We start from the raw sequence: 17695 nt of genomic DNA on the forward strand, positions 1-17695 counted from the left end.
TTTTTTTTTTTTAAAAAAAGGCCAAAATACCTACAGGTGTGTTTTGTGTCAATTTGGTCTTTGTTAGAGTGTTCATCCATGCATCATATTAAACCTTTGATCCTGCAGTAACGTCTGGAGTATTGCTTCATCAAACCATCTATAGGCCCGAAAGCAACAGCATCTAGAGGGAGCTTTCTCTGAAATTCAGTGTGTGTGTGGCTTTTATTTATATTATTCTCTAGAAATCTGACAGAAAATCTGAGCTGTTCTGCTCAAAACTGGGGGAGGGAAACGATGAGGATCAGAGGGGTTAGAAACACTGACCGACGTCCAGATTTGGCTCAAATATTACAAGACAGTTCAGCACATCGCCCCTCAATGCAGGAAATATCATGAATTCAACGTAATGGAGTCCAGATCGGAAGATTTCAGTTGGATGTCCACTAAATGTTACTGCTTCGGGACTGGTTACGTTAAACTGCAGCCACGTTTCTGAGATATTTTTATTACAAGATTTTCGTAACATTTTTCAACACAATCCTTCTCAGAGAATTTCACTAAAGTTTGAAGGGATTTACTGGGTTTTTTTTTTGTTGCATAGTATACAAGATCACGAGTTCCAAACTGAGACTATATTACAGATCTGCAGGTGGAATCTTGTCATGTGGAAAGTGAGAACAGGCTTTTAAAAACAACTAAACCAAGAACATAAAAAATCAGAACTTTTGTGTTTGTTAAATTGCTTTTTTTGTTGTAACAATCCTTTGAGTTGAACCACTTTATTTCCCTTTCAAATGGGACATGCAGGTTTGGGATGAGCAGGTGTGCTGAGTATTAGTTTTGTTTCTTTAGACGTCAATCGACAGCAAAAGAAAAGTAATCTGGCAGTGAAACGGCGAGAACGACACACAGCTCTGCTGCTGATTCCACAAAAATGCACCAATTAAAAGGGGAAACGATCGGACTTCAGTCACTGTTACAACAAAGACATCTAGCAAACAGAAATTCCCTTACTTTTTGTGTTTTCAGTCACGTGTTATTTTCAAGTGCAAAAAAAACAAAAAAAAAACAAAAGCACGACGGTCTCACCACATACCGGGAACTTCCTAGAAAACAGAAAAATGGCCACGTTGATCAAAGTGAACTTCTCCTCCCGACGATCCCTTTATAGTCTTCTGACTCAACAAGCCTTTTTATAGTCGGCTGTAACATCGTCGAACAACAACAACAACGAAAATAAAAGAGTCAATAATACATTTTGTGAATTCTAACAAGTTGCATTGTGGTTAGGTGTCGCTGGGGGGGGGGGGCTTTGCCGCTCCTTACAGTGATTTCTCTTTTCGTTTTGAATACATTCTTACTGAGAAACAGAAAAAACCTACAGTAGTGCACCGCTACATTGTCCACTTTACTTCATTTTTTTTTTATTCTTTTTATTGGCCTACCGCATACAAAGTGCTCAGAACAGGACTGGTGTGTAGCATACAGTGTATCTCACAAAGTTAATTCGTTTTGTGCTGCAGTGGTGTGAAATCCTACAGAAACTCCTCTCCTCCTAAACACTGTCGGTGGAGCAGTTTAGTGGGGTTTGATTTTGAGGGAGGAAAGTGGAAAAAAAGGGGTTTAGTAGTAATAATCATCTTTGTATGAGCTGTGAACGTGTTCGTGTGTCTGTGTCCGTGCACGTGTGTGCTTGTTTCCACCAGGAGCTGCTGTTTTTTTTTTTTTTGTTTTTCTTGCTGATGAAATGCAGAGAGCATTGAAGGTGACGGTTTAGAGGAGGAGGAGGAGGAGGGTGGAGTAGCTTCATCTGGGCGGTTACACTTCCCGTCTCCACAAGTGGTTCAGTCCCCCGTCAAACAGCGACAAGCACCGATGGCTCAGTGGTACAAAGTTAGTGGGTGGGATAAAGGCGGCGTGTGTGTGTGTGTGTGTGTGTGTGTGTGTGGAGGGGGAGGGTGAATGAACTCAGAAGGCTGCTGTGTGTTCGAGAGAGAGAGCGTGGTGTGAAATAGTGAGACACGTAGGCAGGCGTTTTGTCTCCGGACTGTTGAGGACGTTCTGTGGTGGAGTGTTTCTGCACCTGTGTGTGTGTGTGCGCGCACGCGTGCGTGTGTGCGTGTGTGTGTATGTGTGTATGCGTGCGTCTCGGACTCAGTCGCTCACACCACCGTGGCAGGTCTGCGGTCCATCTCCTCCTCCAACTTCACCATCTGCTGCATGTCCTTGGCCTTCGGAGAGACAGTAAAACGGTCGCAGGTGAGAGTTCGTCCGCGTCCGGCTCCGAGGCAAACCTATCGTCTGCCTCTCCAGCATTCCTGCTGGTTCGTCCCCTCATTGTAATACAACCACAAGCTAAGTCGCAGCGATAACTGTCAGGAAACATCTGCAGCGAGCCGCTGTCACACACCATGAAAGCAAATGACGACGAGCTGGAGTGAAAGCGCGGCGGGACAGGTTGTGAGCTGCCTGTTTCTGCTTAGCAATAGCTGGTGAGTCACGCTGATAAATGAGTCAAGCTGTGAGCTGGCTCTCCTCACACCCCAACAAACTGCTGAATGAAACGTGGGAGTGAGTGAAATTTCACTACAAAGAGGAAAGAAACACTTTTTTTTTCTCTCCCTTCTTCCATTTCTTTTATAAAGTGTGAAATCTCCGTCGTGCGCCGCCTATTTCCCGGCCTTACACAGCGGTGAGTCACCGGGAGCGCTCGTTATAGCAGCCGTTTAAATAGCAGATAAATCCAGATTTGGACGGGCGCGGCGGGAAAAACAAAGAAGATTAGAAAAAAAACGGGATTGAGAGATAGAAAAGAGGGAAGATATGAAAGGAAAGGAGATCACAGAGTGATGCACTGACAGATGGGGGGAGGGGGGGGGGGTGTCACAGGAGGAGTGGAGGGCGATGGAGATGCCTACCTTGGACCTGTTTTTTTGCATGGTGTGATTTCAAAAGCTGTGCCGGAAGAAGCAAATCATATTAAAAACAAAAGAAAAATGGGCATACATGTAAGACATGTACAGATGGCAGAACGAAACGCAAGGATGTGGAGATGGAGCCTTCATTTCACCTTGTTGCTACACTAATAAAATCTACACAAGAAGCACAAACATTTTGTCTTGCAAAACATCTGGAGTCACATCCTGATGGGAGGAATCGGCTGAAGATCTGCACATATTCTGAAGCTGGAGTTACGTTTTTGATGTGAGCGTGAACAAAACGCGGTGGTGTTTCAACAGAAAGCAGGTGGTGAAACATTCCAGCCGTTCGATTGGAGAAGAGGACGTGTCATTCGTCACTGTTTCGTTCCATTCCGTGCTTTACCTGCTCATTGAACTTCTCCAGTTTCTCCACCTGCTCTCGCTGGTTTTTCTCCAGCTGCTCCATCTCTTTCTGGTGCTTCATAGCCAGCTGCAGACACAACAACGGGATTTCAGTCACTTTACAGCGCAGCGTAACTTTACGCTGAGCGACAGAAACAGCCGGACCGACCCTCTTCCTCTCGTCCAGAAACTTCTTGGTGTTGCTGCTGTTCAGCTCCCGTACTCTCCTTTGTGGGGGAGAAACAGGGCAGAGCGAGTGAGCGTTGGAAAGCAAAGCAGCGGCTCTGAACACACTGCGGTCCGAAGCCCACCTCTCTCTCTCCGCCTTGTTTTTGATGGTCTTGTCCTGGCTGATGGCTTTGCTGTTTTCCATGGACATCTTGGCCTGGTTGGCTCGCATCTCTTTGCTCTGCCTGAATTACAAAACATGACGAGAAGCGGTTTTTACCTCTGCTGAGCCGCATGTGAGAACGTCTAACACTCTCTCTCTCTCTCTCTCTCTCACCGCTCGTGAATGAGTTTGAGCTGCACGGTCTGCTGCTCCTGAACGGTGGCCAGCAGCTTCTTCAGATGCTCGCACTGCTGAGTGACGTGGCTGTCCTTCATCTCCTGCTCCTCGTTGCTGTGACCGCTGATCAGCTCCGACCACTCTTTGGTGTGCTGCGCCGTGATCTCTTTCACCTGCGCGCGAACACACGAACACACTGGTCTCGTACGGGCGTCACACTTCGCAGGCGACTCCATTAGTGCTGTGTTTTACCTTCGCTTTATGATCCGTGTCTAGTGTTTGGATCTTGTCTTCCGTCTCTTTCTTCAGCTCCTGGCAGTTGTTTTCGCTGTGAGGAAACCACGAGGACGCACATGACGAGTGTCAGCAAGATGTGCAGAGCAGGCGTGCAGGGCGCCTCGGCTGTTCCTCCACTCACCCTCGCTTCTTAATGGCCTTCTCTACGAGCTTCTCCAGAGTCGTCTTCTCCTTCTCGTGCAGGGAAACCATCTTGTCCACTTGGGAGCAGTGGGACTTCTGCATTACATTTTGATCCTATCGGCCACAAAACAGCACAGATCAGACAATAAAAACAACAACAACAACAACAGAAAGAATGTGAAAAAAAACCCAAACAAAGCTGCGATTATTAATTCAATCAGAGTAATAAAAATGCAGCCATGTTCATTCATTCAACAGAAGACAGCATTATACATGCGTTACGCAGTGGGGCTTGATTCAGGGAGAATTAATGAGCCGATGTGGCCGTATGTGTGTGTGTTTGAAGCGGAGCGCTCCTGCTTCTGACACACTCGACGGAGGGAGATGAAAGGCGCAGCCGCCTGCCGCTCTCTTGTCTCTGACCGGGGCGAGGGAGGCGCTGAGGCTCCCACCCACCTTCGAGTGTTTCTTCTTCAAAGCGTTGAGCTCCTTCTGCTGCTTTTTCATCAGTTTCAGGTAGGTCTGCGACGGGAGAGGCGGACGTCACGTGAGCTTCAGGTATTTCACAGACCGCTGCTGCGCGGACTGAGCCGTGCGGAAGTCACGGCACTCACCTTCATCTGCTTCAAGTCATCGATGCTGACGTTAGGCACGAGTGCAGTATCTGAAACGGCAGCGAGAAATCAGACCTGCGTTCATTCGTCACAGCGTGTTAAGCGGACGGTGGAGCGGACACCGACCCTTCTTGGCTTCAGTCGTGTTGTTCTGGGCAGAGTTGGAGGTCTGGGCCATGTCGGAGCTGGCCTGAGGCGTCACGCTGGCCTTCACCGTGTCTCCTTTGCCCTTTCCCTTCTTGTCATTCTTGGAGCTTCCACTGGGAACATCTGCGATGTCATTCTGCAACAAACACCAGGAGGGCCTGCTTTAATGGATTTTATATCAGGACTTTCAGATAAAACGACCACAACGTTTGACCGAGACGTGATCAAGAAACGATTAGTGACAAGATTCAAATTATTTTCTGGATTCTGCGGCACTGAGAGTTTGCCAGTTGAAGAGCTTTAGCTTTCCTTCAGCACGTCATCGAATGTCATTCTTCTGCCAACTGATCAGCTGCGAGTGGGACGAGAGTTTGGTCTTATTAATTAAATTGAATTCTCGATGCAGAAGAGATGACAGCTTTGATTCTGTTTATGATTTTTTTTTTTTAAAGATACTGATTGGATGTGTTTTGTTTTCTCTGCTGCTGAAGTATCTATAGTTTATTGAATTTTACAACTAAATAGAAAATTTAAAGAACAGATTTTAATCAAAAGTTAATGAATAAACCAATAAATTATACAGCGATAACCATCTTGGCCAAATCCCACAGTCCCGCGGTACATCTGGGTTCAGGGATCAGACCCGGATAATAGATGAAGTCATTATAATAGCATAGAGGGAGTGAAATTGTTGTTTGTACCGTATCGATCCCGAGCGCTTTCATCTGGTCAGCTCTCTTCTCTGCTATGGTCAAAAACTTCTTTGGGTCTGACAGAGCGTCGACGATAGCTGAAACACAACAAAATTACATTTTCAGGGAGAGATCAATGAATGAGCCCGATGAAAGGAGTTCAGGAAGAACACAGTTCATAAAAGACCTTCACTTCTTCTTTAAATAAGCAGTGGAAAAACAGTTCCTGAGGTCTTCGTACAGAGCTGTGTGTCGGAGGGAAAACACATTCAGGGGAAAGCTAATGGTTTACAGTAATGGTCCCTCTGCGAACGGCCCTCGGCTTTATTTAATGACAATTCCAATTGTCCTGCTCATTTGTATGCTTGTGCCTGTTTTAAACTGTCTATTGCTGCAGATTCACTGTCATCATCATCATCAGTGCCATTACTGTGAACGTTAAAACCAAGCCAACCACGGCAGCATATCACTGAGTGAGAGAGAGAGAGAGAGGTGGGTTTCTTTAACCCCCTTTCCACACCTCCGAAGCCGTCGGGCACGTAGGTCTTGAGGATGATTTGGCAGAAGATGGTGGGCAACGACAGCGGCTTGTTGCCCTCGTTCCTCAGGGAGATGTGGCGGTAGCCGGCCTGCAGGCCGTCCAGTGGGAGGATCCGCTGGCCGATCAGCTTGTTGTTGTCGTCGTAGACCGCGATGCGCAGCACCGCCAGGTCGGGCAAGATCACCTACGGTGAGAGAAGGAAAAAAAACAGCGTGAAAAACTGAGGAAGCTTGAGAGGGGGCGAGGAGCCGATAAAACGAAGTCCTGAGAGTTCGTCGTCAGTCTGAGAGGGACGTGGGGAGTCTACTGAAATCCTGGCAGACGACGCAGCGAGGCACGTGGCCTCCTTTTTAGGCTGAAGCAGAAACAGCATCGTTAAAGGGGGAAGGTCAAGGATGAACCTGCAGGGGACACTATCAGGGGACAGTCGCTGCCTGATACAGGAGAGGACGAGTGATAACAGCGCAACACATCCAATATCTGACTCCTGACAAGGCCATCTCCACGGCCAGTACACAACCTGGAGTGTATTATTCGTATGTTTATGTGTGTTCGTGACCTGCGTGTGCACGCCATTCAGAGGAGAAAAAAAAAAAAGAAAAGAAAAGAGAAAGAGTCTTAACTGGCCTTGTGTGTGGAGATAAGTGAACAGAGGGGAGGGTGATTAATACAGAGGCGAAGGGGAAGGTAAGAGATAAGGCTCAAGAATACTCACTGGAGATGAATGGGCAGAACTACTGAGAGAGTGTGTGTGTGTGTATGCGTGTGTGTGTTTCCACAATCACAGCCCTGCCGATGCACTGTGGGGAGCTGCTGCGGAGTGTTTATGCATGGGAAAAGTGTGGCGGCGTTTGAGGGCATTGCTGTCTGCGTGTGTGTAGATGTGAGAAACGAGTGTTGCCGGCAGCTCCGCTTATGATGGCCCTCTTTGATAGGACAGCGTAAGTTTGTGTGTGTGCGTGTGTGTGTGTGTGAGAGAGAGAGAGAGAGAAAGAGAGAGAGAGAGCCGAGCAGCACTGCGGCAGGCTGTGATTGATGGTGTGTGTTAGGAAGCGGGAGTCACAGTCATGGCTGAGAGACTTCTTATTCTGCTGAGAGCAGCACTATTACACACTCACACACTCACACTCACACACACGTTTCTTTCCTCATGCTGCCTTTCTTTCTTTTCTCATTCAGTTCTCTCCTCTACATGTAATTGTTTTTCTATTTGTTTCCACGCTCCCCTTTTTTCCTGAATTTTTTTTAAAAATTACTTTTTAATTTTCAAGCTTTTTATATCAGGATGAACTGATAACCACTTGGACGTCTTCTATTTCTGTGCATGTTCTCATTGGTCATCCAGGTAAGATGAAACAGGTTATATGTCAAACATCTGAGAAGACGTTTGACATATAACCTGATTCATCTTACCTGCATGAATCTGAATTTTTACAGACATACATCTGGACTCCTGCTGCAATCATGATCTCTTCTCTCCATCTCCCGTCGTCGAACAGGCAGACATTAAGCAGCTTTTACGGCCAACGATCATTGCTTTTCTCGCTCGGTTTCTTTCTTCTTTTTTTTTTACCCTCCCCTTATTCGTACTGCGCAGATATCTACGTTTTATCACACTGCAGCAAGAGTGTAACCGTGTGCAGCACCTTCGCTGAACTCACTGCGCGCTATCGCCTCTTCCTACGTCTTTTCCTGCTTGTTTACCTTTCGGAACACAAAGGGCTCCTCGTTGTAGGCGGGGTTCAGCCCGTTGTTCATCACCATGCGTGTGCGGAACTCCTTTCGGATGGTGTCCGTCGGTAACCCGTACATGTCCACCTCCACATACGTGCCGATTTTCTTGTCAGACAGAAACTGTCCCGAGAACACCTAAAAACCGGGACACAGAGGACATGAATATGATCGCTTCTGCAGAACACAAACTTCAGGAATCATTATAATACACAAGGTGTGTTGAATCACTTAAGCATCCAAAATTCTGATTTTAGCAGTGATTATAAAAACTCATGTGTAAAAGTCTTCTGTGGATACTCAAGTTTTCCTGGAAGACTTAAGTATAGCGTGACCTAACCTGTACGCTGCATGTTGCGGCGATGACGCCATCCACTGGTGTCTCTGAGAAAGGGTCGAACATCCTGTCTGACCGCCGCATAAAGTCGGGCTTCAGCAGGTACCTGACACACACACACACACACACACACACACACACACACACACAAACAAAATGCCCTCTTATTTCCATGTGGGATATTCTGTAAAACATCAAATCTTTTGGATATGAGAGAAACTGCAAGAGAAGAAGCACATATCCACAGAAACACACACTTCCGGTGTGTGTGTGTGTGTGTGTGCTTTAGCAGGGACCCATCATTGGAACATTAGGGATGATGGTCGTCTGCAGAAGCCCTGATCTGTTCTCATATGAGATTTCCAGCATTAGCAGTAAAATCTCTGCCCTCGGGGACAGTATTAGAGCTGAGGGAGGGAGAGATAGATGACTGCAGTGAGGCGAGGGAGAAGGAGCTTCCTTGTTCTCAGCACTCATTGGCTCGAGGGGCAGATAGTGGCGGCGGTCGCTTCTGGCAACCACTAATGAGATGTGACAAGCTATAATTGATGGGCTTCAAAGAGAGCCGGAGAGAGAGAGAGAAAGAGAGAGAGAGAGAGAGAGGCGGGGACGGCCGGGCGGACGGAAATGAGCGGAGGACAGGAGTGAAGAGGTGTTCTTACCCACAGGAGCCGTTGTACTCAAACTTTCCCTGGTTCAGCTGCATTGCTAGATCTGAGGAAGAGAGCAGGAAGAGATTTAAAGATTAAAACACAACAAACCGTTTAAAGTTTCCATTGAATGTTTTGTCTTTTTTTTCTCTCTCTCTCTCTCTGAATAAAAAAGTTACAGAGAAAGACAGTTTCCCCATTTCCAAACCACAGAGGCGGCTCGGTTAGTCCCCGCCCTCCCGCCTGCAGCCCTGCACATGCCGCCCTCGCAGCGGGCCATATGGTCCGGCCGCTCCCGCCTCTGGACATAGGGCAGCAGCTGCTTTACAACAGGCGCCGCTCACCGTGGAGGTGTGTGCGTGCGTGCGTGCGTGCGTGCATGGCAGCAAGACTCCGTGTGCGGGAAGAGTCTGCCAGTGACAGATGAGCGTGAAATGGTAATGCTACGTATGTGAATCAAAACCAACTCCGTTCGCACAGAATTTGGAGACAGCGAAACATTCGTGCTATCTGTGTGAGCCGAATAGAAGTGGACGTGCGCAGGTGCGTGCCGGCTTGGCGGTGCGGTCTGGCGATTAGAGAGTCCACGCTGAAGCACGCAGCAGATGCAGAAGATGCTTCCAGCGTGATGTATGATTATGCGAGGTCGGAGGTTCGTTCTCAGATCAGAGGCTTGGCCGAGTGTTTCCACTGAGCCTTCCATGTGTGTATTCTGGATGAGGAGTAGCTGTGTGTGTGTGTGTGTGTGTGTGTGTGTGTGTGTGAGGTCAGAGGTCCCATGTTGCGTGCTGTGGTACCTGGGGTCTGGAAGTTGAGAGAGACCATCTGGCAGCCTGCGTTCCAGAAGATCTGAGGCATGTAATTACTGGAGTCCACGCGGCCCCCTTTGGGGTAGATACGGCTCATCTGACGCTTGTTGTAGCTGCGCTGCCGCTCAGAAAATTTTCAAAAAAGAAGAGAACGTGCGCTTCAGCGTGCGCTTGTGTGTGGGGCAGGACTATTTTTAGTGTGAACAGCTTGGGTCAAGCAGTCCCACTGGAAAGAGAGAGAGAGAGTCGGAGTGTCAGGCCAAGCCGCACTGTCCGATCGCACGCGAGCTCCCAGAGGCTCGCAGCTCTTTTCAGACAGCAGCGGCAACGAATATGGCTGTAAAGCATCGGCGCTGACCCACCATTCAGCTCCACTTTAGGTGACCCGAATCGAGTGACTTAAAAAATGAGATTTCAGACGAGCTTTTTCCTGCTGAATGTGAATGAATAATTTGGGTTTCTTTCACAAGACATGAGCAAAATGTATCCTGTGGTTACCTGGATTTCTAATGATAATTTTGAATATTTTCACGACAGATCAAAGGATACTTGACAAATTCGATGGCATTAGTCTTCAGATAACCCAGGCCGACAGATTCGTTAAACGAAGACATGTTGTGGTGGATGTTCCGTTCTGAAAGACAGGAGGAAAAAGATAAAAACACAAGCATTTTTCAGGGTCTATATTGTGGGTGAGCAGCTCAAATCTCACCTTCTGCCACATCGAAACCCTGGAACTTGACAGGCTGTGCATAGTTGACCATGGCGGAGAGATACGGGTGGATGTTGGTCGTGGCTCCCACGTAGGTGTACTGAGCAATCAGAGCCTCTTCGGAGTCTTCTGCCACGTCGCCTCCCTGCGCAGGTCAACACAAAGCGCATGAGGATTTTGGTGGTGCTTCGGCAGACGGAGTCAGGCTTTAAAATAATAGTATGCCTGTCTGTCTATGTTAGCCCTGTGAAGGCTATGTGACTTTATCTTTGATGGAATAGGGATAGAAGACGAATGAATGGCTGAAGCAGACGGCTGTACGCTTGCCTTCTTGTTATTGTCTTGATCAGACGCTTCAGATATGTCTGTTGCATCTGTTGCTTCAGTGGCTTCGGAAATTTCTGTCGCTTCATCATCAGGCACCTGGAACCACATTCAAGTGTAACACAGAAAAAAAAAAAAAGTCCAGCAATGAATGATGTGTCATTGCTTCTCATTGCTTTCAAATATGAAGAGACTAGTAACTGAGCCAGTTACAACCACTCTAATCAGACCTGTCAGGGATCTCTGGACTCCCTGCAGTGTGAAGTGGTTAATCTGACTGTTTTTCGAGGCCAGCTCGCCCTCAAAGTGCCAACCGACCTTCTTGATGCTGTCGCTACGCTCCTCCTCTTTCCTCGAGCTGACGGCGTTACTCTGGGAGACACTGTTTGCGTCTTTCTCGCTGGTTGCTTCTGACAGACTGCTGGGGGCCTCTGAATTCAAGTCCTTGTCCTCACCTTCCTTCTCTCCTGCACTCACACACACGGGGGGGGGGGGGGAAATAACACCTGAACACACCTCCTCTGCAAATATTAGGATTTCTCCTTTTACTTCAATTGAATGCAGGCGATCATTTTAGCCCCGCTGAGTGTCAGGAGGCTCACCGTTCTCTGTGTCGTCTTCGTTTTCCTCCCCCATAATGATGGCCGGGGTGTTGGTTTCTCCTGCCTCCATGTGTTTCTTGAACGCCTCCAGCTGCTCTGTTTTGCGAGCATATACACACGTTTACCGTCAGACGGCTTCTCGTCAATGAAGCACACGTACAGCAGGCCTTACTGGCTCAGATGTGCACCTACTTTGCTCGACTTCGGGTTTCAAGCGTTTGTTTTTGATGAGGATTTTGCGTTTGAGATCGTTGGGGGATGGTAGCGGGCGCCCGGATTCAATCTGACAGAGAGAGAGCAGAATGCCACATCTACTTTCTGTCTGAGTATCAAGAATAAAAACAAACTGAGAAGAACGAGGGAAAAGGATTTACCGGGAAGTTCTCTAGAGGCTGTTTGAGGAGGAAGTCACCGAAGATATCTTCACAGTACTTGGCCATCTTGTACTGCTGTGGTTTACTACACACAAACACGTGATTAAGACAAAATGTGAAAAAAAAATATATATTTTTGCAGATAATCACAAAAACCTGAATTGGCACTGTTAATGGACATTTACCTGCAATGATTTTCAAAGGAGAGGATAACGGGGTAATCTGATGTGACGAACGCCGTCTCTTTGATGGCTTGGATGACATCCTGTTGTGAGGAGCAAAACAAGGACAAGACAGAAAGACAGAATATTAAGTGGGACTGAGCAGCAGAGGAGTGGGGGACACTTCAGGCCAAGGTCAGACTTTAAATGGCTCAAAATCTGGTGCTCAGTGAAAAACATTTGGACACACTTGGGTAAGAAGCCCAAATAAATGCAGTAAAGTACTGTCAACACTAGGGGGCAGGCTTACACAATGAAAAGACAAACAGAGAGACAGCACTCACCTTGAACAGGATGTCTGTGCACATGGCCTTGCCGTGAGTGATGATGGGTTCCTGGTCCTCTCCTTTCCCGTCCCAGCAGTCCAGCTCCACACACCTGATGAAATCAAAGCTCAGTCTTACGTGAAGACGTCCGCTCATCTTCACAAACCATAAACGCAAATCCAGAGTCAAGGCTCGGCTCACCTGCATCCGGACAGCAGGACCTGGCGGTACATCTCCACCGAGGACTTCCCTCCAAACTGTCGGCCCGTCAGGTAGGTGTTGTGGGACGAGCTGATGAAGTAGTGAGCCAGCGGCTGGTCCATCTCTTGGTACAGCTCCAGCCGGTCCAGGAACACCGGAGCGTTTTCATCTGACATCAGGTACCTGCAGAACCCGTCGCTGGACATGCGACCTGGAAAAGAACAATGTTGGATGATTAAATTATTGTTAGAGGCTGAATGCAGTAGAGTCCGTGTTTATTAGTAAATTGCATTCCTTAATGTGTTTGTGAATACCTTCTTCGGCAGGAAACATTAATATTCAGTAACATATTGCAGTTTCAAGGTTGTACAGGTAGATGGCAGCACAGCCAAGACCGTCTCTCTGCCGCCAGTTTTCCCGCCAAAGCTGCTCTTTTTACCTTTCTTCTTCAGTTCGTCGTCTCGCTCGTATTTCTCGATGATCTGCATTGCTCTCTTGGGGTCGTAAAAGGGAAACAGAATCTCATTCAACCTTGGGTCACGCTGATTCTGTGGAGCAACACAGAAACACACAGTCATCCTCACATACAAGGCCTGTGACTGCTTCTCAAAACAGACTGAAGCCAGTAGAAACAACATGTGGAGACACACAGGACAGACGACAGCACAGTGTGATCTGATGTCTCTACGCTTTTATCTTCTGAATGTACATTTATATCAATGTAAATGATATGTACGTCTAGTCTTGTGCATGTGTACTCAGGAAATTATTGTTTTTCAGGTGGACTTTCTTTGAAATGTTTGATCCTCTCTGAAATAGTGAACGTTTAAAAAGGTGAAACTGTGAAAGTGTGTATTTCTAAGTTCGTTGTATAATATATAGTTTAAAAAACACATTATTTTCACATTATGGACAAATGATCAGAAATCTGCTGAAAGAGAGTTGAGGAGCGCATCTCAATTCAGAGATATAATGTTTAGACTCAGCCATGTGCTGGGAGCGGCCCTCAAACACCTTCAGAACAAAGATGGTGGACGTACTGGACAGGAATTCTAAAAGATCTCCAAATGACTTGAAATTATTTCACTGGTCAGAAATTGCGTCGGCTGCTCTGTGGTGAAGCGACTAGCACTCTTATCTTGTCTCTCTGGATGACTTAAAAATGTCAGTAGGTGTGAATTTGAGAGTGTTTTTGCCTTTCTTTTTCCCTGTGATGGACTGGTTGTCTGTCCAGAGTGTCTCCAGCCATCATTTATAAAACATGTTATTCCATGTTATAACATGTTATTGTTAAGAATATTCAACAGTAAAACTAAGCTGGGTTTATCAGAATGGAGGATGGGTGGAAAAAAACATGTATAAAGACTTCTCAGAGCAACTTCCCCCATAAGAAATGGACCAAAACCACTCATAGGAGACACACAGAGGCTCACTGATTTGACTCAGTTGTTATTATTTTCTATTTGTGCAGCAAAATCAGCAGGGAAGATTAGTGTTACACTTTATTGTTGAAGCCTTTTTCACTGTGAACTGATTTGGACTGATTTTCCTGCGTAGCCGCTCCTGGACAGTTGACAGTTACTGACAGTCTTCAACACTTGAAAATATTTTTTTCCCACCAGCAGAATACTTCTTCAAATTCATTTTAGAGATCTTTTTAAAAGGCACAGTCACATTCAAATGTGTCCACAGCTTTCCTTCTGAAGGCACCAGAGAGGTGCTGCAGGCTCCTCTGGTCACTCGCCAGCCAGAATCTCGCCGTTTCCACCTCATGTGGAGAGTCTGATTTGAATTCTGCGATGCTTCCTAAGGTGGAAGGTGGAAAATGTCTCCTTCATTACTGGTTAATGTTTCAGAGAGGATTTAAAATAAAAGAAGACAATACTTTCATTTGCATGAACCTGTTTTAACACAGGACTGTGTGTTAGCAGAGGGAGGCATCAATTCCAGCCAATTTCGTTAAATCAGAATGTTTGTTTAAAATCTCAGTAGTGCGATCAGATGAAAGGTTGCCCTACACGAGCAGGTGTGCTGCTTAAAAGTGAGGAAGTGGTGTGTGCTGGATGAATTCAAAAACACGACAGCATCAGAAGATGATTAGAGCGACAGTGCCCACTCACAGAGCCAGGTGGGAATTAATCTGATTGGCGAGTCGGGAGCACAGAGCGGGACAGACGTGACCAGCGCGGCGGCCGGACCCAAGCAAGTATGCAGCTACACACAGGGGGCACGGCAAAGCATCAACACAACACACACACACACACACACACACACACACACACACACACACACACACACACAGCTAGGCGAACCAAGCAGGAAGCGACAGGACGGGAAACCTCTAACCTCCCGTTGCCATAGCAACAGAGAGGCTCGCTGCGACAGGGAGGGCACGGGGAGAGGGACGGGGGTGGGCATGCAGAACGAGGGGAGGCGGCTGAAGTTGCCCTTGCAGGCTGACTGAAAGTTAAATATCGCGCGCGTCTCATTAACGGAGCTTTAATGAGGGTCGGCCGACGCGCAGTCTGGGCCGGAGGGCAACTTCTACCCAGGAGGCAGGAGGGGAGGAAAGGCAGGGAGGGGCTGCAGGGCGGGGCACTCGCAAGCCAAGTACACAGAGAAGTTAATGATAAAGAGCTTACTTCATTCAGAAAGCTGACTAACTGGTCTACAGTTAAATAATCTGTTTTGTTCCCATTGCTGCAAAGGAATTAATGATAAAAACAAAAAAAAGAACAAAACAAAATGTTATGCTTCTGAAAAATAGAAAACCGTCACAGTCACTCACACAGTCAGTCTGTTAAAATTAGAAAGCAGTCACAAACATTTCAATAAAACCCATTCTTTTGTTGTTGTTGTTGTTGACAAAACGTCGGACAGAACTGTTGGAACTGTGGAAGCAGGTTAGGCCGTCCAGACACAGTTAGTGCAGCAGGCGCAGAAACATCTCTCCTGATTATTTCCAACAAAATGCAGCCAGTCACACCCGGGGAGGACTTAACTGTCTCTGTACAGACTCCAGGTAACGCTGCTGGCAAGTTGTTTACTTGGAAGATTCGTCGCTAACATGACAGACGTGGCAAGCACAAAGAAGGCGAGGCAGGTTCAAAAAGAGGAAACTCACATTTTCTTGAAGAGCTCCTCGATGTCGGTGCGAGGGCAGATCTTCTGTGTGAGCGCGTAAAAAATGTCGAAGGTGAAGTCAGAATGTTCGATTTCGTCATTCTGTGGATGAGATGAAACATTTATAATTACCTTTTGCTGCACAGCAATGGGACAGAAGGTCAGCAGCTGTGCTAAGACCATCACATCAGTAACAAATGGTCTAATTATCAGTTCTACAAAAAGCAAAAAATGTAATATTTCATATATAATAGATACATTCGCAAACTGGCGGGCCTTCAAGATTACTGCATGTTTTGGTGTGCATGTTATAATTTGGTGTAATGACTAAAATGGGCAGTTCTGTAACTTTTTGGGGGGGGCATCCTGAATAGTTTAGAAGTTTATGTAATGAGGCAGTGACTTGAAGGGATATAAAGGGTTAAACTGAAAACCAAAGTCCGTGTAAATGTGGCTCTTGTTGTCTGACCTTTCCACTGGGAAGGCCCAGGTCCTTCAGGGCCTGGAAGATTCCCTTTTCTGTCTTCCCTGATGCAAATGTCCGTGTAATGCTACGGAGGAAAGAGAGAACGATGGAGAGGCTGCGAGAAGGACGGAGACGAAAGAATGATCGCAAACAATTCCACTTACCCTCTTACAGGAATCTTCCCATTCACGTTGGTTAAGAAACACATTCTCATCCAACTGAAGAAAAAAAAAAAAAAAAAAAAGACACACCGATCAGAGAAAGACTGAGAGTCCATACCTCATGTTTACAGAGCGGCGCGATTAGAAAGTGGAGGATGCTGAAGATACACTCACTGCTTCTTGAGGCATGTCATTGGACACACATTGTTGGCCTTAAAGTTGTGAATCACCGACCTCAAACCCTCGATCCATTTCTGCGAGCAGAAAAAAGTATTTAGGACACACACACACACACACACACACACACACACTTCATCCCGCTGCAAACACCAACTGACCACCAGCCAATAGGAGGCATCCCATTAGCATTGTGTTTAGCTGAAAGTGTCTTTAGGGAAATAAACAGCAGCAAATCAAGTGGCTCTTAATTCACCCACATGAACCACAACCTCAACAGAACAGGAGGGGACACACACACACACACACACACACACACATACACACATGCAGATCTAACTCCCACAAACACACTTTCCGATGAATGAATGAAAGCTTCACGCTTTCAGTGAACGCTGTCAAACCTCTCTGAAAGTCCACGTTTGTGTGTCGTCTTCTGCAAATCACGACTGACATCCCAGTGAAAACATTCGACGGGATAACGGCTGCGGCGGCGGGAGTGTGTTTGAGCGTGTGGTGACCACGGGGCAGTGTGTGCTGGCGTGAACGCGCGTCTGCTGATGTAAATAAGTCTGTCATCTCCAGAGGTCTGCTGCTGAGGGCTACCTGCATGCTGGGAGGTGCTGGGAGGTGGTGTCAGGGTGTGTGTGTGTGTGTGTGTGTGTGTGTGTGTGTGTGTGTGTGTGTGTGTGTGTGTCTTCTTGTGGGAAATGAACAGACACCAGTGCTGTGGTGGAAACATAATGAATGGACCCTCAAAAACATCCATTTTCAGATTGCTTTAAAACTGCTGGTTACTCTGCATTCTTTGGCCTGGCTGATATCTTTAAAAGAGATTATATAAAACATTTTCATCAAGGCCAGCAGCACGCTTTGACTTTCAATCATTGTAGTCGCGTTATGTCACCGCCAGTGGGCTTTTCTTCACTTCAAGAATCATGAATGAGAAATCATTCTTTACTTGACTGCGTAAACAATGAAACTGACACACTGTGGATTCGCTGTGTGAGCTGGCACACACCTCGCCACATGGACCGAATCCTGCAAATACCACGAAAGACGAAGTCTGTGTTTCAACAACATTGTTATTTTCTGGTTTGGAGCACGTCCTGTTTAAATAATTCTCTGTGATCCTGGTTTTGGATCTGAGGTTACTTTTCGGTTGTTTTTTTTTTTTTTTCTCCTAAAAAACAAAGTTGAATCTTCACTGTTTATTTCTACTTTGAAGCTGCATTTAATGCCGTGTGATGATATGGATTTACAAGAAAAAGAGTTGAACATCGCCGCTTCATCAATATGCCGATTCCAGAGATT

General features: G+C 46.7%; 1 protein-coding gene across 4 annotated transcripts in view; it reads right to left on the reverse strand.

The window, feature by feature from the left end:
* The window catches only part of plcb4b (phospholipase C, beta 4b), a 54347-nt gene continuing 36652 nt past the window's right edge, over window positions 1–17695 (reverse strand). The window contains exons 8-40 of one of the 4 annotated variants that reach the window (XM_030109805.1): window positions 16379–16458; window positions 16208–16261; window positions 16047–16128; window positions 15579–15679; window positions 15097–15154; window positions 12894–13002; window positions 12455–12665; window positions 12272–12365; window positions 11952–12031; window positions 11767–11851; window positions 11585–11675; window positions 11393–11488; window positions 11109–11257; window positions 10794–10889; window positions 10467–10611; window positions 10304–10388; window positions 9743–9867; window positions 8958–9009; window positions 8299–8401; window positions 7932–8096; window positions 6207–6411; window positions 5696–5784; window positions 4974–5130; window positions 4848–4897; window positions 4690–4755; window positions 4232–4347; window positions 4066–4141; window positions 3811–3986; window positions 3617–3718; window positions 3475–3532; window positions 3307–3393; window positions 2901–2937; window positions 1–2213 (exon numbers count right to left, since the gene is read on the reverse strand). In XM_030109805.1, the coding sequence (XP_029965665.1) occupies window positions 2137–2213; window positions 2901–2937; window positions 3307–3393; window positions 3475–3532; window positions 3617–3718; window positions 3811–3986; window positions 4066–4141; window positions 4232–4347; window positions 4690–4755; window positions 4848–4897; window positions 4974–5130; window positions 5696–5784; window positions 6207–6411; window positions 7932–8096; window positions 8299–8401; window positions 8958–9009; window positions 9743–9867; window positions 10304–10388; window positions 10467–10611; window positions 10794–10889; window positions 11109–11257; window positions 11393–11488; window positions 11585–11675; window positions 11767–11851; window positions 11952–12031; window positions 12272–12365; window positions 12455–12665; window positions 12894–13002; window positions 15097–15154; window positions 15579–15679; window positions 16047–16128; window positions 16208–16261; window positions 16379–16458 (3357 nt within the window). In that variant the 3' untranslated portion in view covers window positions 1–2136. Of the gene's footprint in view, window positions 2214–2900; window positions 2938–3306; window positions 3394–3474; window positions 3533–3616; window positions 3719–3810; window positions 3987–4065; window positions 4142–4231; window positions 4348–4689; window positions 4756–4847; window positions 4898–4973; window positions 5131–5695; window positions 5785–6206; window positions 6412–7931; window positions 8097–8298; window positions 8402–8957; window positions 9010–9742; window positions 9868–10303; window positions 10389–10466; window positions 10612–10793; window positions 10890–11108; window positions 11258–11392; window positions 11489–11584; window positions 11676–11766; window positions 11852–11951; window positions 12032–12271; window positions 12366–12454; window positions 12666–12893; window positions 13003–15096; window positions 15155–15578; window positions 15680–16046; window positions 16129–16207; window positions 16262–16378; window positions 16480–17695 lie in introns of those variants that run through there. The other 3 variants (XM_030109807.1, XM_030109804.1, XM_030109806.1) reach the window with 3 other exon arrangements.

Source organism: Salarias fasciatus, chromosome 15 (genome assembly GCF_902148845.1).
Source record: "Salarias fasciatus chromosome 15, fSalaFa1.1, whole genome shotgun sequence".
In the NCBI taxonomy this organism is placed as follows: Eukaryota; Metazoa; Chordata; class Actinopteri; order Blenniiformes; family Blenniidae; genus Salarias; species Salarias fasciatus.